The sequence below is a fragment of the Herpailurus yagouaroundi genome, unplaced genomic scaffold (genome assembly GCF_014898765.1).
Source record: "Herpailurus yagouaroundi ecotype Mexico unplaced genomic scaffold, PumYag 191, whole genome shotgun sequence".
NCBI classification, from domain to species: Eukaryota; Metazoa; Chordata; class Mammalia; order Carnivora; family Felidae; genus Herpailurus; species Herpailurus yagouaroundi.
The window spans coordinates 18,621,830-18,644,944 of record NW_024412422.1 but is presented as its reverse complement, the minus strand read 5'-3'; the positions used below and the strand labels follow the sequence as shown (position 1 = coordinate 18,644,944).

At 57.2% G+C, this 23,115-nt stretch overlaps 1 protein-coding gene across 9 annotated transcripts in view; it reads left to right on the top strand.

The window, feature by feature from the left end:
* The window catches only part of RIMBP2 (RIMS binding protein 2), a 170,687-nt gene extending 147,937 nt beyond the window's left edge, over positions 1–22,750 (top strand). For 3 of the 9 annotated variants that reach the window (XM_040444113.1, XM_040444107.1, XM_040444111.1), the window contains 8 exons: positions 1,138–1,824; positions 3,437–3,554; positions 8,268–8,452; positions 9,439–9,607; positions 14,099–14,199; positions 15,226–15,297; positions 19,308–19,442; positions 21,227–21,584. In XM_040444113.1, the coding sequence (XP_040300047.1) occupies positions 1,138–1,824; positions 3,437–3,554; positions 8,268–8,452; positions 9,439–9,607; positions 14,099–14,199; positions 15,226–15,297; positions 19,308–19,442; positions 21,227–21,466 (1,707 nt within the window). In that variant the 3' untranslated portion in view covers positions 21,467–21,584. Of the gene's footprint in view, positions 1–1,137; positions 1,825–3,436; positions 3,555–8,267; positions 8,453–9,438; positions 9,608–14,098; positions 14,200–15,225; positions 15,298–19,307; positions 19,443–19,919; positions 20,089–21,226 lie in introns of those variants that run through there. The other 6 variants (XM_040444115.1, XM_040444112.1, XM_040444110.1 and 3 more) reach the window with 5 other exon arrangements.
* Positions 22,751–23,115: the final 365 nt, after the last annotated feature.

Here is a 23,115-nt window from a genome sequence, read left to right as displayed (position 1 = left end):
GCCTGGGAGCTAGCTGGCAGAGGGCAGAGCTGGCCTGTGGCGGCCACAGGCTCACTTACTTTGTTGTGCCCACGGCACTCTTACAGGTTTTTAAATCAGGAGATTTCACGGGCTGGTGTGGACTTGCAGTTCTGTAGAAAGTCCCACCAAGTCTGGCATGGTGGGGCTCTGCTTCCCACCTCGGCACAGTTCCCTGTGGCTGGGCCAGCTTCCCCCACGGCAGCCTCGCTTTGGAAGCCCCGGTTAGACCCCTTTCTCCTGCTCCCAAACAGACTCTGGCGTCAGGTCAGCAAAGGGGAGAGGTTGGGTCCAGGGCAAGGGCGCGCTGCCCAGGCCCTCCCTGCAAGCAGTGAGCTCCAGCCACAGTGCCGGGGAAATGCGCCAGGGCCCCCAGCTTGTGGAGCCCCAGGTGGGGGTCCCGGAGGAAAGGCCTTGCCTGCAGGGGCAGGGAGGGCCTCCGGAAGGAGAAGCTGTCTGGGTGGGCTCAGTGGGTGTGGAGGATGGGCTTGGGGATGCCCCTGAGGACAGAAATCTGTGTGACCTGTGGGCTCGCAGTGGCCAGGTCACCTCCAGCGTGGGGCAGCTTCCTGGGTGGCGCTGTGCAGGCAGGCTGGGCCTGAGACTGGGGCGGGGGGGGGGGGCGGCGGAACGCGGCTCCCCGCGCCAGGGGCCAGGATCCAGACGGCCAGGCCCACCAGGTCCTCTGCAGACACTGGCGGAACAGGGCTGTGCAGCCACACTGCCCCAGCCAGGATGCGCCCAAGGGCCGAGGCCCCGCCGTCCCACAGGCGTTTAGCTGCAGCGGAGGGGGGTAGAGGAGGGGGGGCGCCGTGGGGACCGCCTCCCCGCACCGACTGCCACTTCCGAGTTCAGACCCGCCCAGGCCTCCGGCTGTTCGCCCACCGCCCCCCACACTTGCGGCCTCCACTCCACTCAGAGCGCGCCTCCCGCCGGCCCCGCTCCAGGCACCGTCCGTTAACCTTCTGTTCTCATTCCAGAACCGGGCCAGAGCATGCCTTTCGCCCCCGAGTGCACGCCTGCTTGCCCCTCACTGCGTCTGAGACTAATCCTGTCTATTTTCTTTCCTCCCCCCATGTCACTTCGGTCACACCCCGCGTTAACACACCACCCTTTAAGGAGTGCTTTCAGAGTAGCCGCACTGAAGGGGTCTTCCCGGAGCGCCCCGACCACCCCCAGCAGACCTACCACAGTAAGGGGCTGTTCAGTATCCCCGAAGTAGCTGAGGACGGGGAGCAGCTGTGGTTCTTGCACAAGCAGGGCTTAGGGTACTCCGCCAGGGCCAGGGCCCGCGCCCGCAGCGGGGACGAGGCCCCCCCGGCGTCCTGGCTCCCAGCAAAACCCAGGGGCCCCGGGGTCGGCCCCCACGCCGAGGACTTCGTGCCGGAAGACAGAGGCTGCCGGTTCGGCCGCTCGGCCAGCAGGAGCCCGGACAGTGGCCTGGACTGTGGGAGCGACGAGGAGGAGCTGCACTTCAGCTTCCGGAACACGGCCAAGTGCAGCCCAGGCCCCGGGCACTGTCGCTGCAGGAGGAGCCTGAGGCCTCTGCTGGCCCGGCGACGGACGCTGACCCGGCAGAGCAGCATCGAGGAGGACTTTGGGGAGCAAGCGGTCCCCGGTGACGCCCTCAGGAGCGATGGCGCCCCCCCGAGCCCAGAGAGAGCCACCCCCAGGAGGTCTGGCTGGGAGGAGCCCCTGGCTCGCCAAGGCTCGCGGGATGTCTGCAAGAAAAGCGTAAAAGTGCCCGACAGTAGGGCCACTGGCCGCCAGGCACAGCCGCGTCCCGGGCCCGCAGAAGGCCCCTTGGTGTGTGAAGTACGCTTCCTGCTCACGTCCGCTTGCCAGGCCAATCCATTTCCATTCTCTCCCCCGGTCGATTTATTTTGGTAGCCATCCCTGGGGAGCCCCTCTGCTGGCTGGCTTTGGTTTCCATGCATTTTGATTTCCGTCCCATTGCTTCCTGATCTTTGCCCACGCTGACGATCCCTTTACTTTGCTGTCGAATACTGACCCCCTCCCCCACCCCCACCCCCACCCCCACCCCACAGAATCAGCGATGATTATGGCTGCTTTAATTCAAGGGCAACTGAATCTAAATTTTAATTAAGGGTTAGCTGAACTGTGATTATCCAAAAGTTTGGCAACACTTTTTTTTTTTTTTTTTTTCCAAAACGAACCCCAGGGACCTGTTGGTGACCACCACCGGCGGTCCTTACTGATGCTTTTGGTGTTTGGTTGGTGTTGTGTTTTGGTCTTTATCCATAACTGGGGGGAAAAAAAAAGCAGTTATCGAAGAGATCCATTTCTATATACTGTTTCCAAAGTGGTTTTGTTTTTGTTTTGTTTCCTTTCCCTTTCTTGCCTGTGTCCAGTTTTCAGAATGGGTTTTCCATCATCTGCTGTAGACGCACCCCCTGCCTTGTGTTCCAGGCTTGCAAGCGGGCTGTGGAGAGTAGGGGCTCATTCAAGGCTTCGTTCATGTCTATATTGTGCCCCCTTTTCAGCACATCTGCTCCTGTCACGCTGAACTTTTCCATGAAAACAAGGGCGAGACGCGGCCGGGCGCCAGGCCTCCGGTCTGAGCCCGTGCAGTCGCGGTGTGTCCACCAGAGGGCGCCGATCCGTACCCCGCTGAGTCACCTGCCACCTGCAGCCCCCCACTACCTGCCCCTGCTTGTCACAAGCCGCCTAATTCCTGGGACTCCCTCACCACCGTTCATGCCCCGTGTCCCTGAGAACTTCCCGACTCAGATTACTTCGCAGTGAGCTGGAGGTTTCGCTGTGACTCTCTCGTATGATTCTGACCTTTAGTGCAAATTAGGAGTGAACCCGTCCATAAAGGAGAACCATCCGAGTCAGCCCTGAAAATTGATTGGCGCCTTCGGATTAGGGCCAGGACGTTGCCGTGAGTTTCACAGCCGATAATGCGCAGAAACTTCTGTCTTTGAGTTTTTGGTAACCTCACGTACAGCGCGGTCCAGGCGGGATGTTTGGAAATGCAGTCATCTCCCCGCCTCCGTGATCGCTGCCGGCGGTGGGCGGTTCTGGGACCAGGCAAGGGTCAAGGGTCGTGGGTGGTCAGAGGTGCCAGAGGCATCAGGTGCCTGTGTCAGCCCCTCTCGCTTTGGTTCCAAGATTCCGGCTTCCGCAGCAGTAGCCGCAGGAAACAGTGCCTCCCGAGGAGTCCCCTCTTGCCCCCACCCCCGTGAGTGTGTCGCAAAGGGACTCTGGTCTGGAAGACGGGGCGCCTGGGGTGAGCAACCTGTTTCTCTTCCAGGTTATTCAGCTAACCTTTCAGTTAAAAGCTAAGTTTAGTTGCCTTTAGAGCTTCCGCTTCTAAGTTGACTTGATTTGGCTGACTTAGTTCTTGTGTCCCCCAAGGCTGGCAAGACTTATGACTCCGTTGTTTTGTCTTTAGATTTTAGGAAACCCGGTGTCTGCAGGACGGGCCGACAGGGCGGATCACGCGGGCCGGAGGTTCCCCCACGGCAGTGCTGGCCCTCAGAGGTCGCGGCCAGTGATGGTCCCATCCATCGGTTAGTGGGTCTGCTTGACACCTTTCTCTTTCTTCCGAGCACAGAGCACATGCCTGCTTAGCCCTTGATCTAAACACGTTTAAAAACTTACGAGAAATAGCATTTCAACCACACGCAGAAAACTCTCCGTTGCTTATGGCAAAAAGAAGGCAGAAAGCACGGGATAGATAAAACCAAGTACCGTATTGGCTTCTTAGGTCTGTCTTCTCCCTGCCGATCTTTAGTTATGTTTTCCCGGAGCGGCCGGACGGCATGAGCCCCGGAGAGATCGCAGTGCGCTGCCTCCCACGTCCCTGCTCGTGCTCCCGGGACACGCGCGCGGTCAGAGCGGCACGGGAGCGGGGATGGCGGCCAGTCTCCAAACACAGAAATAAGCCCCGAGTGACGGAGAGTTGTCCGCATGCACAACACGCTTTGGCAGCCGGGACCCAAAGCGACAGAAACGCCAGGAGGCCCAAACGTGTCCTCGGAGCACGTGCCGCCCTCCCCCATCCTGTCACCTCCCTGCTCGCGAGTCCCCGTCTGGCACCCCGTGTCCGTTCTTTCCATTCCTTTTTGGGATTGAGCCAGTCTTGCTGACATCCGTCATTTTCGTCCCCGTGACCGACCCGCTGGGCCAGGGGGACGTGGTGGGCGGTGGGATGGGAGGATGTCCACCAGGGTCATCAGCCCAAATAAACCAGCCTTTCGTGAAAACGCACGCACACGTGGGAAACAAAGCAGGCGGGACTGGGGACGGGTAGAAGAGAACGAGACCCCTTGGCCTGGCAATTCAGGGCTCCAGGAGACAAGTTAGGGGCCTCTAGACGCCCGCACCCACGGCTCTAATCGCAGCCAAACCGCTGACATTTACTAGACTGTCCTTTCTGTCACAGGAGCTGGAAAGACAGACAGACGTCTTAACACAAAACAGATCCTCTGAGTGTCGTCCTCCTTCTGGACTTCTCTTCCTTGTGAAGTCCAGACAGCAGGGAAAAAAACGTTTCCCCTTCCACCTTCACAGCCTTAGGATGTTTTTATTTATTGGCAACAATTTCATGGGATAGGGTCTTTTCCGTTAACTGGAAAATAAGCGGATGCGCAGTCTGACTTGGAAGACGCTGGTCTCTCCCGTAATCTGCGCGTCATCCCCCGTACCCGTTTCCGAGCCCGGCGGGGTTCTCCTGGCGTGTGAGTGGCTTGTGGGGGGCTGACGGGGCGTCTGTGGAAACGAGGCAGGCCTGGGCCAGACGCACGCCCAGACTTTGCTCTTCTCTGCGGTCGTTCTGGGTGTCCGGGTCTTCACTGGGCTGTGACTGGATGCGTGGAAGAGCGCGGCGAGGCTTGTCACGGAGCCGCTGCTGTTCCCGGGGTGGGAGCGTTCGTGTTGTGGGTGCTGGGGTGGGGTGTCCTCTGGCCCCGGTCCCCTGGGACAGGGAGGGAACGTCTGCCCGTGGCCGTGGACCGCCGGGGGGGGGGCGCACAGGGGAAACATCAGTGCGTCCGAGTCGGGCCAGTGGACGCTCTCCCCGGGGTGGGCCTTTGAGTGACTGTGTCTCACGGTAAAGGATTGAAAGGGCTGCACGCGTGTCTTGATCTCAGTAAGACGCTAGTGACGTTAGCGGAAGAGTAACGCTAACATTTTAACGACGCCAAAAGCTCTTGATGACGTAACTCAAAAAAGCGCTGCGTAAATTTGTGTTTTATTGGTTTAATTGTACCTGACTTCTTACCGTGTAGCAACGCAAGAAACCACGTAAAAGCACGATCGGTGTCACGCACGTGGTACGTTCACACACACACAGAAACGCCTAGTATACTCTCAAAGGACGGAAGTGTCGTGCACTCGGAAGCCGCCAGTGACCCTCGGGAGCTAGTGGTCAGTGACGCGCCGGAAGACTTTCCCCCCAGGTCCTCTTCCATTTTTCTTGTGCAAATAATCAGTTGTTACTTTAGGGGTCTGCTCTACTCCAGAAGCATCTGTGGTCTTTTCCAGGGGACCCTAAGTCTACAGGCCGTACGTTTCCCCGGCACATTTTTAAGAAGCAATGCACTCACGATTGAGTTAAAATACCGTACCTTTCCGTATTATCTGGGTTTTCCAAAATGAAGGGAACAGCGCCCCTCCTGGTGTAAAAAGACAAGAGTTGGGGAGCTACGGCTGTAGTGTTGATCTCACAGTCAGCGTGAGGGGGCCCTCGGGACACGGACCGCTGACTCCGCGTGGATTTCCCTGGGCCCGGCTTCTGGCTTCGTCCTGTTTGGCGTTTGTATTTACCCGCAGGCTGCCCCTTCTCCTGGCGAGGACCCCCTTCTGGGAGTCGGTGGCCTCTCCGGGTTGTCCCGTCTCCTCGGCTGTCCTGGCTGCCGAGCTCCCAGAACGAGGAAATGCAGCACATGCTCTCTGTGTGCAGAGAGAAACAATTGAAAATGAATATATGAAGCTTGGCCCTTTAGAACAGAGACGCCTTTTCCACGGGTTTCCCGGCGAGGAGAAAACGGGATGGCGTGAAGTATGTTTAACACGCGACTCCTCTTTCCCTGTACAAATGACCGCGGACGTTACCGGTGAAGGCTGCCGGTCTCAGGCAGGGAGGGCCGGGTCTCACCCGTACAAGACGATGCTTGTTGGCACGGCACGGCTGGACTCGGGAGTCCTGTCCAGGCGCATGGTGTGCAGACCCTTTCTCCCTCCTGGAGAGACCCCCCCCCCCCCCGAACCCGCCAGGGTGACCCGGGGTCATAGCCTCAGGACAGAGAGGGAGGAGTGCCCACACCAGGTCAGACCAGGGCTGGAAGGGAGTTCCTCCTCCTCGGGCCGGACCCCCGGCCGCTCCCTGCGGTCTCTGGGGAGGCCAGGGCCATGGCCACGTTCCACGTGGACACAGTCCTTCTCTGCAAGAAGAGGCAGTGAAGCCCCCCTCCTGCCCACACTCCCACGCCCTGCCCCACCAGAAAGAGCCCATGGGGCAGGTGGGCAGTTCTGCCGTGGTCTCCCCCCGTTTCAGGAGACTCCGGCTGGAGCCTTCGCCGGGACCCAGCCTCGGATGCCTGCCCTGGCCTCCGTGCCTCGGGCAGTGTGGCCACCGTCGGGGTCCCTGAGCCGGGCCAGCTGCCGAGGGTGTGCGGGCCAGTGCAGACCGCGGGGGTGGCTCGAGACCCTCAAGGACGATGGCCGTCGTGGCCAGCCTCCGCCTAGGAGTGCACCTAGTCCCCGGCCCTCGCGCCGTCTGGCCATCGGAGACGTCCGAGAACCCCTGGGAGGGAGTCTGCCTTCCCGGCCGTTCTCCGTTTGTCTGCCCGGGGCAGGGCGCTGCTGGCTGTGCTGTCGCGGGCACCGGGCCCCTTCTGCGCGCCAGCCACTTGCCCGGGTAGAAGCCGGCCGCCTTCGTGCTGCTGACTGTTTTCTCCGCCTCCCCCCTGCACGCGCTCACCCGAGATCCGCGGAGGCCACGGGGTGGCTTATGTAGCTTCCCACGATTTCAGTTAGGTAACGTTGAAAAGTAGGGGGAAACGCCTGGGGTCTTTCCGTTGACCATAAACAAAATAAAAACTTAGGACACGAATGACGCCCCCCGTTGACAAGCTTGTTCCTTGGCAGAAGAGAGATCACTGAATTTCTAGATTATCTAGGCGTCCTTAAAGGGTCCCCAACTTAAATAACGTCAGCAGTGCACTGCGCTTTAAAAGTCCACTTTTTCGGCTGCTAAAGTGCTTTTGATTTATTTTTCAGCTAATTTTTTTTTTTTTTTCCTTCTGGTGAAGGAAACCGAGTGGCTTGGTTCTTCACTTGGTCTCCTGTCTTTTCTGCGTCCCTGTGGCGTCCTCCCGTCGGGGGCCTGGTCGCGGGGGGCCTGGCTGGCTGTGTGAGCCGCCTACGCTCTGCCTCAGTGGCGCTTCCCATTCGCTTCCCGCTGCCGTGGGAGCACGGTCCCGCCACAATGACGCATACAGCGACATCGACGATGACACCTGATATACGCGAATATGTAGGATTTCAAAGAATAATTTTTAGCAGCTGGATGATAGGGGGGTTTTGTGAAGAATGCATTTGTTGCTGCTGAAATACTTAATTTTTTTAACGTTTTATTCATTTTTGAGAGACCGAGACCGAGCGTGAGTGGGGGAGGGGCAGAGAGAGAGGGAGACCGAATCGGGAGCCGGCTGCAGGCTCTGAGCGGTCAGCCCATAGCCCGACGTGGGGCTCGAGCTCACGAACCGGGAGATCGTGACCTGAGCCAAAGTCGGCGCTTCGCCGACTGAGCCCCCCCGGGCGCCCCTCTGCTGAAATATTTAGAGCTGAGCGGACAGCTCAGCGGATGACCCCAGACGCACACACGAATGCGTCTCGGTCACGGGAGGAAGGCGCCGTCCTTGCCTGCTGTGGACACGGGTGGCGCTCTGCGTGGTGGCGGATGGCCTGTCCGTCCCCACTGACCCCTCGCTCGGGTCTGCGGCTGGTGAGGCCGCCCAGCATCACACACCTGTCACGGAGTCACGCGGGGCGGGGCTTCACACTGGTGTTTGATGACAGCGACTTGCCACTCAGACCCGCTGGTGTCGGTCCACGACTTCTTTTCAAAGACGAGTTCCAGTGTCTCAGCCATCCTTATTCCCTGAGCCATATTTCGTATTAACAGCACACATTTCTGAGTCAATGGGGGGGGGGGGGGGGGGGGGGCATGGTGGGCAGGAATCACCTAGCATTCTGTCTTTGTCCCCACCTGCTCCCAGATGAATACAGTGAGCGAGACCACCTTTCTCCAGACTTCTATGAAGAGTCGGAAACAGACCCTGGTACAGAAGAGCTCCCAGCCCGAATCTTTGTGGCTCTTTTTGACTATGACCCCCTCACCATGTCCCCAAATCCGGATGCTGCAGAAGAAGAGCTTCCTTTTAAAGAAGGACAGATCATCAAGGTGGGGGCTCGGCTGGGGGCTGCAGGACTGGTGGGGCACCTGGTGGGGGGACAGATCATCAAGGTGGGGCTTGGCTGGGGGCCACTGGGCTGGGGGGGGCACTGAGGGGGACAGATCATCAAGGTGGGGGCCGCAGGACTGGTGGGGCACCTGGGGGGACAGATCATCAAGTTGGGCGCTGCAGGGCTGGTGGGGCACTTGGGGGGAGGGGGGGGACAGATCATCAAGGTGGGGGCTCGGCTGGGGGCTGCAGGGCTGGTGGGGGCACCCGAGGAAGGGGGGAGCGGTCTCACCATACCTTAGCTTCTTAGTTCGTCCCAATGGCTGGCTTTTTTCTGTTGCATTCAATATCCAGCCTGCTGAGCAGCAGAGAGGAGGGACGTCGTGAGTCTGAAGTAGGAGCTGGAGAGAAAGCCTGGTGCTCAGTAGCAGAGGGAAACAGAGAGCCCTTGAGCCCTAAGTGTTCGGGTTCCCCAGAGGGCACGCCAAGTTGCGTTTGAACGTGGTTATGATACGTGTTCAGTAAGACACGCCCTTAAAGTGTGGTGCTGTGACCCCAGAGAGTGATGAACAGCTCTGGGTTAGATGAGATTCCTAACTTCTGGAATCCTGACACGCCACACCGTCTGGCGGAGGAAGCCACTTGCTGCGGGCGGAGACACCGCCGCGCGGGGTCTAGACGTCCTCTCCGCGGGTGGGGTCATCGCACGCGGCTTTCGCTGTGTGAGTTCAGATACGCAGGCTGCGCACAGAGTGGAGCCAGAGCCCCGACTTGTGGCCCCGCCGCCACCAGCTGATGGGGAGAGCAACGTGGTCCAAACCCTGGGGCAGGAACTCGGGGGCCGAGGGCAGGAGCGCGGCTTTGCAGGGCGTGCGTGGGTGACCGCGGTCTCGTTCGCTCGAGCGTGTTCTGACGACGTGCTGGCAGGGCTGAGGCGCTTGTGAACCCACAGTCCTGCCGCCTTGGCCTTTCACACCGGCTCCAGGTGTATGGGGACAAAGACGCCGATGGCTTTTACCGGGGGGAGACCTGTGCCCGGCTCGGCCTTATTCCCTGCAACATGGTCTCGGAGATCCAAGCCGACGACGAGGATATGATGGACCAACTTCTGAGGCAAGGGTTCCTTCCTCTGAACACGCCTGTGGAGAAAATAGGTAAGAGACCGGCCCCTGTTCCCCTGCACCTGCTGGTTGGGCTGTTCCTCCCCTCACCCCCGCCCCCCGCCCCCCCCCCCCCCCGGCGGTCCGTAGCCGTGCCACGGGCTCTCGGGCGCCCAAGGCGTGTGGGCGGGGTCCAGTCTGTGCCGTTTAAACATCACGGGGGAGGGGTGCCTGGGTGGCTCAGTGGGTTGAGGGTCCGACTTCGGCTCAGGTCACGATCTCACAGTTCGTGAGTTCAGGCCCCGTGTCGGGCTCTGCACTGACAGCTCGGAGTCAGGAGCCTGCTTGGGGTTCTGTGTCTCCCTCTCTCTCCCACCCTCCCCTGCTCACCCTCATCTCTCTCTCTTTCTCTTGAAAATAAACATTAAAAATCAAATGAACGTCCCAAGAGAACCCGAAAGTTAACCATCCAGTTTTTGGGGCAAAATCCACTCTACAAACCAGGTTGGAACAGTCCTACACGCTTTATGGGCGTACGTGCTCGACATATCCCTGCAGACACAGAAGATTTTCTAATGGAAGATGAAGCGTAGCCTTACTTAAAGTCTGTCCCGTCTACAAAACAGACTACCGCTCTGAGGGTGTTTTTGACTGGATGTCGTGTCCCCCTAAAATTTTAAGTTATGATGTGAACCCCACGGCGATGGCATCTGGGGGGAGCTGAGGTCACGATCGTGCAGCCGTCGGAGGGGCATTCCTGCCCTCTGAAAGACGCTCCGCAGACGTCCCTTGCCTCGTCCACCCTGTGAGGACAGGGCGAGAAGAGGCCATCTGTGAACCAGGACGCCGGTCCTCACCAGACCCCGAATCTGCCGGCGCCTTGGTCTCGGACGTCCAGCCTCCAGAGCTGTGAGACGTGACCGTGTTTTGTCCCGGCAGCGCGGACGGACTGAGACGTCGGTGACGTGCCTCGAACATCAGCCCGTCGGTGGTGAAGTCCCAGAGTCTGATGAGGTCTTGCCACGCTCTTCCTTGCTTCTCCAGAAGCCATCAAGGGTTTGCACCTGTAACGTGGACCCGATGGCCCCGCCTATCACGAGCCAGTCCGCGAGCACCCGTGAACACACAGCAGACTATTTTCAGTGACTCTAAGCAACATTATGTGTGTGATCTGTGATTTTGCCCACGTGCAGGAAAAATCTACTCATTAGAAGCGCCTTTGCTTTTTCTAAATAGGAGACAGATCCGTTTGATGCCATTCGTGTTTAAGGTTTTAATACTTCAAAACATAAGGTGAACTTAGCTCGAAATGAGATTTCAGAGACAAAACTGAACGACTCAAAGAATACGCGTATTTTTAAGGACAGTCACAAAATCACATCAAATGCGTTTCAGTCTCTTTGGTGGGAACGAACGCGCCATTTGAAGTTAGAACCCACATCTGATAGTCGAGGCCTCCTGTGAATGTGCTGCCCGGGTCACGTCCACGAGGCTGAAGCCGTCTGAGTACACGCCGCCTCTGTCCCCGGAGACACGTGCCCGGTTCAGAGGGGGAGCGGGCTCCGTATGCCGCGGACCGGAAAGCCAACAAGCGCTCTGCCAGAAACCAGCTCGATCCATGTGATCGGTTAGATTAAATGTCTATTTTATTCTGTTTTCCTAAACATGACTTTTGAAGGAACCAGACTGAGATACCACGTGCGTTTCTAGCACTAGGAAGTACCTAGTTGCTACGGACTGAGTACGCCCCTCCCACGGCTGAGGCTGGACGACGGTGTCTGCCTCTCAGTCCCTTTCGGGCACCACGCGCGGGGAGACAGGAGGGAACGGTGTACGGACTGGTAAAGAAGATGTTCAACGTTTTCTACTCACAGGTGACCTGAAAATCTAGAAAATCTCAAAGGATCCCGTGAATTAACTAGTGAGTTTATTAGCAAGGTCACTGGATGCAAAAGCAGTTTTCTTTCCAAATGTTAGCAGTGAAAATTTTGAAATGGAAATTTAAGAAGTAATACTATTTACGGTAACGCAACAGAGACACGAAAGGGGGAGGGGTGAGTCTAACGAGATGGGTGCGGGATCTGTGTGCTAAAGATCCCCAAGTGCATGGAGGCGCCGTGTTCCCGGACTTGGGGCGGCGAGACCTCCCGCATCCCCAGACTGTCCTGTGGATGCAACACAACCCCAGTCAACGTCTGGGCAGGGATTTATTTGGAATCGATACGCTAAGCCAAAAACGTGTCTGAAAAGGCAAAGGAACTATTGTTGCCCAAGCAGATTTAAAAGAAGAGCGGACGTTAACGGGATTGTAAGACCATACAGGGAGACGAATCCAGACAGGGTGGAATCGGAGGACACACAGGCACACAGATCAATGGAACGGAACAGAGTCCACAAAACGGACCAACACATAACACCGTCCACGGATTCTCATCCACGGTCAAGAGGCTGTTCAATGGGGAAGGACAGTCTTTTCCATAACAGGTGCTGGATTCGGTGGGGAAATGAAGCTCGGGCCATACGCCCACCAAACCAGAAGAATTAATTTAAAACTGAACACGGTCTCAAATATAAAAACTGAGACCGTGAAAGTTCTAGAAGAAAACATGGAAAAACTTGGTGGTGGTCAGGCAGCACTGTCTTTGATGTGACACTAAAACCATGCCACGGAAGAGGAAGATTCTGATGTTGGACTTCATGGAAATCGAGTCGTTCTGGGCTGAGAAAGACACCGTGAAGAGAAGGAAGAGAGAGGCCGCAGGCTGGGGGAAAAGGTTTGCACGTGACCCAGCTGAAGGGGGACTTGAATTCAGAGGACGCATAACAAGCTTTCAAAACTCAACAACGGGAAAGCAAATGACCAATAACAATGGGGACAAAAAATTGAAGAGATCTGGGGGGCTCAGTCGGTTAAGTGTCCAGCTTTTGGTTTCGGCTCAGGTCACGATCTCACAGTCTGTGAGTTTGAGCCCCGCGTCGAGCTCTGAGCTGACAGCTCAGAGCCTGGAGCCTCTTTTGGATTCTGTGTCCCCCCCCCCCCCCCGTCTCTCTCTGTCCCTCCTCTGCTCACTCTCTGTCCTGGTTTCTCCCAAAATAAATAAATAAAAGAAAAAAGATTGAAGAGATCCTTCACCAAGGAGGACACATGGAAACAAGCATGTGGAAAGATGCTTCACGTGATCAGTGAAATGCAAATTAAAGGCATGGCATGGGGCCAGGACTCACCCACGGCTACAGCCACGGGGGCACACCATGCATGGGAGGGACGTGGAGACAGCACACCGTCCGCCGGAGGTGAACCCGCGTGGGGCATCTCTGCAGTCAGTGTGCAGGTCCTTCCGAGGCTAGACACACTTCCGGCACAGTCCCCCCGCTCCCCCGCTGAGTGCTCGCCCCACAGGAATAGAACTTCCCACTCAAATCCTGCACAGGGTGTTCACAGGGGGCTTGCCTGGGCACCACCCATAGCGGGACACTCAGGTGCCTTTCCCCTGGTAGGCGGATCGGGTAACTGATGCGTCCACACGGGGGCTGCTCCTCGCGCGGGAGAGTAGGACTGCTGATACACGCGGTCACACGAGTGGGTCTCAGGTGCATTGTCCCCATGAAAGAAGCCACTTTCTAAAAAAACTATATCTGGGATGATTCCACTTAAATGCCGTTCTGGAAAGGTAAAAGTCTCGGGACAGAAAGCAGACGGGTGGTTACCTGGGGCTGGAGGTGACATCAGAGAAGCACCTGGCGATTTTAGGGGGTGACAGAACTGTCCACCTTGATTGCTGCCAGCTGTGGTTATAGGACCGTGTGAGCTCCTCAAAGCTTACCCAGCATATGCCGGAAAGGGTGAATTTCATTGTTACTGCCACCTGCAGGAATTCATACTTGCAACTTGCCCTGGAAAACTAACAAGCCCGGGAGTGCTCTAATCGATCCCTGGAATAACTCTCCTCTCTGTTTCAAGGAAGCATGTGCACAGGCCCTACAATGGTGCCCTGCTTTCTCTAAATTAAGCAGTGCCTCTTGGGCAGGAGCCAAGGTGTGGGTGATCTCTGGACCTTTGCACAGCCGGGCCCTGTGCCAGCTAAAAACCATTGACAGGGCACAGAACCAACTTTAGGTGCTTTCAAAATACCTGCCTTCCATGGTTTTCATTTGTACGAATTCCAGAAACCAATTCTAGGCGCAGAGTGGCTGTGTTTGGAAGAAATGCACAAATGCCAACTTCCTTCAGGAGTAACGTTCTAAATCGTTTAGATTTATTATTCCGGAGAATCTCGGCTTCACCGGTCTCCTGGCCTGATGGACACACCAGGGAAAGGAAAGTGTCCTTGTCACTGTGTGTGTGTATGTTGGGGGTTGGGGGTGGGAGGGCTGTGCCCGAGCAGAGATACTAGAACATGCAGCCCAGGGCGACTGGCCCCCTTGAGAGGGTGCGGGTCTGGTCCCAGCGGCCAAGTGCAGCCTGCTGTGCTGCTTGGGGCAAGGGAGGGGGCACCTCTCCTTTTGAAATAACCACACGACAGCTTTCTTCTTGTGTGTAAACAGAGAGAAGCCGAAGAGGCGGCCGGCACCCGGGGGCGACTCGGAGGGTGGTGGCCCTGTATGACTACGACCCCAGGGAAAGCTCACCGAACATCGATGTCGAGGTACCCGGAGCGCGGTTTCACTGCGGTGCTGCCCCGGGAAACCGGGATCTGGCCTCCCGCCATCACTGGAACCGTCCACAGGGGGCGCTACCAGAGCGGTGAATGGCGTTAGGGAGTCAGGAGGGAGGAGACAGAGCACGGCAGGTGCTGACCAAGGTCACTGCTGTGGCTGGGAGGTCCCCATCTGGGATACTCCGGGCAGAGCAGCTGTGATCCTGGTCTGCTGGGGGTGGCCCCGGAGGGTCGTCTTGACGAGGGAAATAAAGCCCGAGGGAAAGCAGAGCAGTACGTCCCCCCTCCCGCCGCCCCCCCCCCCCGCCCCGACATGCAAGAAGCCGAGGGACAGGCCCGGTGTCCTCTCTGCACGTGGCCTGGGCCAGCGTGGCCACGAAGCACCGGGACTCGGAAGGGGACCCACCCCCAGCTCATGGTGCAGACGTGGAGTGCGACTGACTCACCAGGCACTTCTGTGCAGATTGATTCGTGCGCCAGGCCTGGTGGCGCTTAGATGCGCGCCTCCCTCCCCCGTTTCCAGGTCCGGAGATAAACTGCATTCACGTGCTCCTGTTTTCTCACGCCCTCCACCACTGCCTGGCACTGAGCGGAGTGGCATTTAAGAACTGAGTCAAGATTGTTTTGGCGCTCAGTGGGGGGGGGGGGGGGTGCGGTAATTTATGTAACGGTCCCCAGTCTGCAGAGAACGTCTCCCTTGAGATCAGGGTTTTTCCAGTTAACTATTTGGCTACTTTCAAAGAACGGCGACCGGGGGAGCCCAGCAGCGGTCTTGAGTTGTGGCCTCAGACCCAGCGCCGGGGCGCTTTTCGTTTCGGGGGGCCTCACGTTGAGCTGTGCTTACAGGCGCTCAGCGGCCTCCTGCGTTTCTTCCCCGACGACTGAGGGAGTGGCTCCACACCAAAATAACGAGAAGAAAGAAGCCAGTAGGGCAATGGTGAAGAACCTAGAAAAAACAAAAACTCTACTGGTTTGTGCGGCCCAGTGTCACTAACTTGATGTTCGTCTCTACAGGCGGAGCTTACGTTTTGCACGGGAGACATTATTACCGTGTTCGGTGAAATCGATGAAGATGGCTTCTATTACGTAAGTTTCCGGAGCCCCCAGGAGGCACCGCCTCGCGATCGATACTCTCGCCCCTGAAGTTAGTGCTTGCTGTGTGCTCGGCTCCCCGAGAGGCCCGCCTGCCCCGTGTCCCTTCCGCGGGGTCCCGCCTGATGCAGAAAGGCCGTGCTGTGTGCCGCACCGCCCCTTCCCCTCTGTGAGGGGTAGTTCCCACGTGTGTAAGCCGTAAACACGACACATGTATTCGCGGTCTTTGTCTTTTAAACTTTATTTATTTTGAGAGAGAGAAAGAGAGAGCAGCGGGGAGGGGCAGAGGGAGAGAGAGAGAGAGGGAGAGAGAGAATCCCAAGCAGGCTCCGCGCTCCCAGCACAGAGCCCGATGCGGGGCTTGAACCCACGAACCGTGAGCTCGTGACCTGAGCTGAAACCAAGAGTTGGACGCTCAACCGACTGAGCCGCCCAGGCGCCCTCCCACATTCTTGTATTTAAGATTTTCTTCCATCCAGACACATACCAAACAAGTTAACTTTCTGATTATTTGTAAGGTAACAAATGTGTTTTCATACAGGAGAAGAAAGAAATACGAGTGAGCAAACTTAATGATTTCACACCGACAGAATGTAGAACTCCTCCCCGACCGTCCTCTGGGCTGATGGCTGTTGGCAGCGTTGGCCCGGGCTCTGGGTCTCCACCCAGTAGCCTTGGGGGCCCGGCCTCCCCCCCTTGGTGCTCCTGGGGGTATGGCTCCTGGCATTTGCTGAGGAAAAGAGTTTTATTACGATTACTTTATTAAGAATGCCCACCGACAGGCTGATCTTAGTGTTTCTGCGCTGGGCGCCTCCTGTGAGAGCTGCCCTCCGAGCCCACGGAGCTGGCAGGACTGCGGGGGGCCTGGTGCAGTGGTGGCTTGGGGACAGGGCCCCCATCTTGCACCAGCCTCCCCACCACCCCCTTTATTTTATCAGAATAGTTGGGAAACCATCAAGTCCTTTGTGAGGCAGGTTTCTCTTTGAGTCCAACGAGTTCACGGCTTCAGGCACGTGGGACTCAAGGGTCCTCACTTCGTGCAGGTCCTGATTAGTGAGGCCTCTCACGCTTTGTCCCATTTCTTCTGGATGAGACTCTAAAGGGTCTGTGAGTGGGACAGTGCCAGGCTTCCTGTCCTGCAGGTGGTTGAAGGGCGGTGGGGGCCCCAGAGGCCAGGGCACAGGCTGCGGGCTGGGCCAAAAGACGGAGGAAAGTGGACAGAAGCTGGCGTCTGTATCACCCAGAGCTCAGGCCATTAGTTGGGGTAAGAGTGTCATCCGGGGAGGACCCCCAGATTCTGCCTCAGGTGATGGGTGCCCTTGGGAACACGGGCATAAGGACACGGTGGAGAGAAAAACGTGCTTTGGCAAATAGCGAGCTGGAGGACATCTGACCCTCTCCAAGACGGAGCGGCCTCCGTGCCGTTGATCCTGGAAGATTCTAGTGGCCACCAGAAGGTCAGATGCAGCAGCACATAGCAGAGAGGGCGACCATGAGGGGGTCGTGAGCATTTCCGACGCGTGCGTTCCTAAGACGGCCTGTGGGAGGCCCGGAGCAGGGGTCCGCCTGGACGCCAGCGTGCACAGGGCCGTCCTGGGTCGGGGAGCCGCAGGCCTGCCTGAGGTGAACACGGCACCACCAGGGAGCTGAGCGTGAGGCTGTGCGTTCCCACGGGACACGGGACATGGTCCCACGTCCCCCAGATGCGAGCCGCCCGCGGCCTCACCCGAAGGAGCCGAGTTTTCTGATGCTGCCGGGGAGTCTGGTGGGGCCGGGTTTCCTGAGAGACGTCTGGGCCGCGGAGACGGTTGAGTGCCCGCGTGGAGATGTGACTGGGGACCCTCGATGTGAGCAGAGGCCCGGGGGCACGTGTCCTAGAGAGAGTCTAAGGGACGCTGAGGAAAGTTAGCTGAGGCCTCAGGAAGGAGGATTGGGGGGTCGCCAGAAAGGGGAGAGGGGTCTCCAGGGTCGCAGCCAGGGCAGGTGCCCCCGGGCACGTGTGTCCCGAGCCCAGCGAGAGTTCTTGCAGGGGAGACGTGGGAGGTACCTGGGGCCGCCTCTCTTGCTTAATTAAGTTTTATTTTTAATCACAAAAACGTACAATTGGCCGTCCTCGTCGTCAGGCGTGCCATTCAGTGGTGGTGGATACGTTCCCGGCGTGACGCAGACGCCACACGGTCGCTGTCCCGCAAACCCGAGACTCTGTCGCCACTGAACACAGTTAGCCTTTACCCTCCCCCACCCCCCGACCCCTGGTCCCGGCCCCCCGTCTGCCCTCCGTCCGCGTGGACCCGCCTGCTGTCGGGGCCTCGTGGAAATGCGGTCACCGCGTGAATTCTGTTCCGCCCGCCTTCACCAGGCACGAGTCCCGCGGGGCCGTCCGCGTCGTAGCACGTGTCCGCCCCCGAGTGCTGCTCCGCGGTGGGGACACGGGTTGGCTCCCCGTTCACCCCCGTCAGGGGCACATGGCTCCCGTGAAGTACACAGTCGTGAGCGTGCTGCACGGACACGTCCCTTGGACCCTGCTTCCAGCTCTCGGGGGTCTGGGCCCAGGAGTGGAATCGCTGGGTCGGGTGGTGCTTCTGCGTTCAACTGGGGCTGCTGGACGGTTTTGCCCCCGGCAGCCACTCCGTTCCACGTCCCCACCAGCAAACGCACGAGGGTTCTGGCTTGTCCGTGTTTTCGGCAACACTATTTTCTGGTCGTTTTTTTCTTTAATTGATTTTGTTTTCTGTCCTGTCCATTTAACGGATGTCAGGTGGTATCCTGGGATTTTGACTTACGTTTCTCTAAGACGTTCATGTCGGTCGATGTTGAGCATCTTCTCATGTGCTTGGTGGCCATTTATGTGTCTTTTCTCAGGGGAAGTGTCTATGCAAGTCCTTTGTCCGTTTTTAAAAACGTGTATTAATTTTGAGAAAGCGTAGGCAGGGGAGGAGGAGGGAGAGAGGGAGACAGAGAATCCCGGGCAGGCTCCGTGCCGTCAGTGCAGAGCCTGAAGTGGGGCTTGAACCCCCACACTGTGAGATCATGACGTCAGCTGAAATCAAGAGTCGGTTGCTTAACAGACGGAGCCCCCCAGGCGCCCGTGCGTTTTTTAATCGGTCTCTTGTTGTGGTGTTGAGAGCGCTTGATGCGTCCTGGACGTTAACTGCTTCCTAGATAAATGGCTTGCAGGTACCCTCCCATCCCGTAGGTTCCCTTTTCACGCTGTTGGCCGTGTCCTTGGGCGCGGTTTCTGGTTCTGAGGGAGTCGGCTGCCCGTCCCATGCCGCCGTTTCCTAGACTTGTGAAGAGGGACGCAGATTCCCATGCACACCGGGGGTCACCAGTTTGGGACTTGGTTCTGGGCACCGCGGGGGCAGGTTTGTGTTGGGGGTGGTGGGGAAGAAGCCATTAGGTGGCTGTGACCTGCTGGGTACAGATGTCCCGTGGATGGCGACCTGTGTAGATATGGAAAGGAGAGAACGTTCTGGAAGGGAAGCAGTATCGTCCGAGGAGGGGTCAGCAGGTGCTTTCATTTGCACACGTTGTTTGGATTTTTAGAGAGATGACGTGTGCGGACGGATCAGTAGCTCCCCGTCTTGCCCTCACGTCACATCGCCCCGGATGGGTTCGGTCCGTCTGGACCCGCGTGCCGCACAGATGGTGTTTTTCAAGGCTCCGTAGGGATTCTGAGGGCAGCCGGGGTCGACGGCCGCTCCGTGAGGGCATCCCAGCCCGTGGTGCCCAGGAGTGGCCCCGGGCCCCTTGCCTGAGACACAGGTGCCTCAGCGTCAGCCCAGACCGGCCAGACGCAGACCCCGGGGAGCTCGGTCGGCGTGTCGTGAGGCTGTTCCCGTGAGCAGGGTGGGTTTGGACACACCGGGGTCCCTTTGGAAGTTCCTCCGCTGTTGAACCAGAACAGACCCAGCAGGCCACGCGGCTCGAAGCTTCCCTCCCGCGGCTGGAGTAGGAAGTCGGGTTCCGGAAAAACAGGGTAACTCGTTCTTCTGTGCTTCCAGGGGGAACTTAATGGGCAGAAAGGCCTTGTCCCTTCCAACTTCCTGGAGGAAGTGCCTGACGACGTGGAGGTCTACCTTTCTGACGCGCCCTGTCACTACTCCCGAGACGCACCGCCGCGCTCCAAGGCCAAACGGGTAAGCACACGCCCCCAGCAGTTTTGACTTGTGTCCCGCTCTGCCACGTACGGCCTGCCACAGTCCTTGTGCTGGTATTTTTGTATCTTTTTTTGTCTCCGCCCTTCCCTGGGGGTTGTGCCTCGAGATTCTTACGCAAGCTTATTTAGTTCGCCAAAACAGACCCTCTCGATTCTTCCAAACCCGCCTTTCCTCACCAAGGGAGCCCCCGTCCTACAGCATAGTCGCACATTCCGGTTCGGTTGAGAGCGAAGGGGTCGGCTAGTCCTTCCGTCCAGGGGGCACTGGCGGCCGCCTGCCCCGCCAGGGTTTCAGATCTCTTACCACAGACCCGAGGGCTCCTCGAGCATAACTGACTATTAGATTACATTCATGTGTAGTGTCTCATTTTTATTTTTTTCCATCACTGCCAGTTTTTATATATTACATTTTTATATATATATATTTTTATTTCTTTGCTCATCTGCTTGGAAACAGAAGAAGAGTGTTCATTTCACACCCTAATCAGGCACTGTAGCCCTTCACGTAAGTGAGCAGCTGAAGATACCTATAAAGATACCAACTTAAGCTACCTTACACGGACGAGTGCAGTAGACTTAAGGCTTCACTGTGGGGTTTAAAAAAAAAAAAAAAAAGAAATATGTCTCAAAAACTCATTGGACCTAAAACTTCAGGCCGTTACTGGCCTCAGTTGTAAAGCAACTGAATCTGTAGTAGAATAATCATCTTGAAAAATCATTTCCTACTGTCTCCATTAAGAACATTTCAAAGGCCAACATTGGGAACATATTTCTTAACAGGCTAATTGTTTGTTTACATAGAGAATGTTCCAATGTCTCCTCATAACTGAAGCTGCATATCGCATCGTTAGCCCCCCCTCGGACAAAGCACAAGCTCACAACTCTGTTTACTCTAGGAGATCTCACTCTCAAACACGTTAACTCGAGATCAAGCAGATGAGTAGTGGGCGTGCAGCTGCCTAGCACTGGCTCCGAACACACCCCGGGCCGGCTGGCGTGCCAGGCGAGCTTCGCTCGGGCCACCGTACCTCTCTCTCGCGAGCGAGCCGAGGCTCCTCGCCAAAGCACAAACACGTGTTCCGAGCACACGGGCGGGGGCCCCAGTGCAGTACTGAGCTTTGCGACACATGCAGCTCCAATGATTGCCTCAGACGCATAGATGGTATCTTCAGGTGTCCTTTGGGATGCTTTACTAGGTGTTTTCCATTGGAACGAGACCTTGATTTTAAATCCAAGCAAGCGTCAGGCCCTTGGCGCCTCTCGTGTGCCTGCTGGCTCCCGAACACCCGTGCTAGGCAGAGGTTGCGGCCGGGGAGGCGAGGGGTGCGGGGCGGAGGACCCGGGTCTCCGGCGCGTCGAGCGCGGGGACGGGGACGGGACGCACCGGGTGCCAGCGCGCGGAGGACCCGCGGGCACCGCGGCGCGCGCTGTGTTGGCAAAACCTCATCTCCAGTCGCTTGGAAATGATGAAAGGCGACAAGGGCTCGACGCTTCCTTTGATTGCAATTGAGGTTCATTTTAGTTTTTCTTTTCTTTCAACCGGTGTGCCGTCTGCTGTAGCCCACCAACCCCCCACCCCCCGCCCGCCCCCCGGGGACGTCCCCGCCACGGTCCGCACTTCCATAGCCGAGCCCCCGAAGCCCCCTTGCAGAGCGTTCGCTCGTACGATGCCGAGGGGTCCTCGGCCACTTCCACTCAAAGCGGCACCCCCACCTCCCACGCTCCCGCATTTGGTCTTGACTTACAAAGTAAATTACTACCCAGCTCTGTTTTGCCGAAGCAACGGCCGCCCCCCAGCCCCGAAGACAAAGTGACGGCAAAGCAGCCGGTGGTGGCCAGGCCGTCCCCCTCGGGCCCGCTGCGGGGCCCCCTTTCCACCCCGAGGGAAGCCGCGGGCCGCCCCTTGTCTTGCCTGGTGGGAGACGGGGACAGTGTGATGTCACCGAGTGGATGGATGTTGTTGGCGCGCACGCACTCAATAAACTGTCACACTGTACCTACTAGGTTCCTCCCGAGGGTTCAGGTACAGCAAGGAGAGCGTCATCCCCCTCAGCCCATCTCCATTCGGGGTCACCTACGTCATCTATGGGTACTGGTAGTCCTGGGAGAGGCAGGGAAATGTCCTCGAAAAAGAAAAAGGGGCTGCTTTCCAAAGGCAAGAAACTGCTGAAAAGGCTGGGTGCAGTGAAATGACCCATGTGCTTCTGGACAACTCCCACACCTCCGTAATTCTCCTTAATTCCAAACTAGGGCTTTCATGACTCAAGTACCTTCCTAAACAAACACTCTTCTCCCCTGACACCAGTAGAGAAACGCTCTTTGCCCCACCGCGCACTTTAAGGCCACCGCAAGGACAAAGAGCTGCTGGTTTCCACCTTGACCCCCTTTCCAGAATGCTTGCCTCATGACGCATAACTCACTCTAACTCTGGTCTTGAAACTCCTAGTTTAACCGCCTTGATGTTCTGCCTTATAAACGCACAATGGTTTGTACTGTCCAATAAAATCTACGGTGTGCACTTCGTACGTGTTGTACATTCAGCGCTCGTCACCCCCACAGACACACTGCTCTGGACTCGAGTTGTGCATTCCGAATCCCGGCTTCTCGTCTTTCCAAGCCAGCCGGGTAACACAGAAACACAGAAAAGAAATGTTTACTTACTCAGATCATTCAAAAACAGAGAGAGAGAGAGAGAGAGGGAGGGAGGGAGGGACTTTGTTCGGACAAGTCCCACTCCTCCAACCTGCCAGGAAGCCGACCAGGCTCATGGCTTTCCGTGTCCCCTCTCGTGGCAAATGCATTTGTTACTTCCGTGTTTGTCCAGTGCCCGCCCCCCCCCTCACAGCCCCCAGCAGCGAGCAACACACAGTAGAGCAGCCCCCACGATGCACAAGCCACACGTACAGCCCCCGAAATCTCAGTCTGTTCACATCGATTCCACACCAGTCTCCACCACTGGCACTCGAACAAGAGACTTGCAAAGTTGCCGGCAGATGTATTTGATGGTTTCTATTTTGTAATTCTTGTCCACTTGTAAATTGTTTTTACTCTTTATACATACTTTTCAGACTGCCTTTCTTTTGTAATTTATGGAAGGTTTATAAACGAATGACCAAGCTTTCCCCCATTGTGTCTTCAAAACCTCTATTGTAAATTGTAATATATTAGTATGTGGTCCATTTATTAAAAGGAAATTACTCAGCGTGTGGTTACGTATCGTGTGCGTGTGTGCATGTGTTCAGTTAGTGTAAAATATTTTCTAGGAATAAAATTTGTTATTTTATACAAGGCCGTTTACTCTGTGTCTTTGTTTCAAGCGCTTTTTCATCAGAGCAGCCTCCCAGAACTCCTTTCTCCCGTGCGCACAGGCGACAGACGGCCCGCTCGGGGAAACGGAGGCAGTTGGCGCTGAGTGGGTGTCTCTTGTGCGCGAGGACCACTCTCGTACAGCCAAGGCTTCGAGGGTGAACCCCGACCGTATTTGTAACCTTTCCCTTGGCAGCTTTACACTTCAAATGATGGGACTAGAGAACACCGCACAATGTCGTGTACGTGTGAGATCCAAGACCGACCCACAAGAGCGGGATGCTGGGTGCCGGGGCCGGGGGGGAGGGGGGCACGGGAAGGTCGGAGGGCACAGAGCTTTAGTTGCC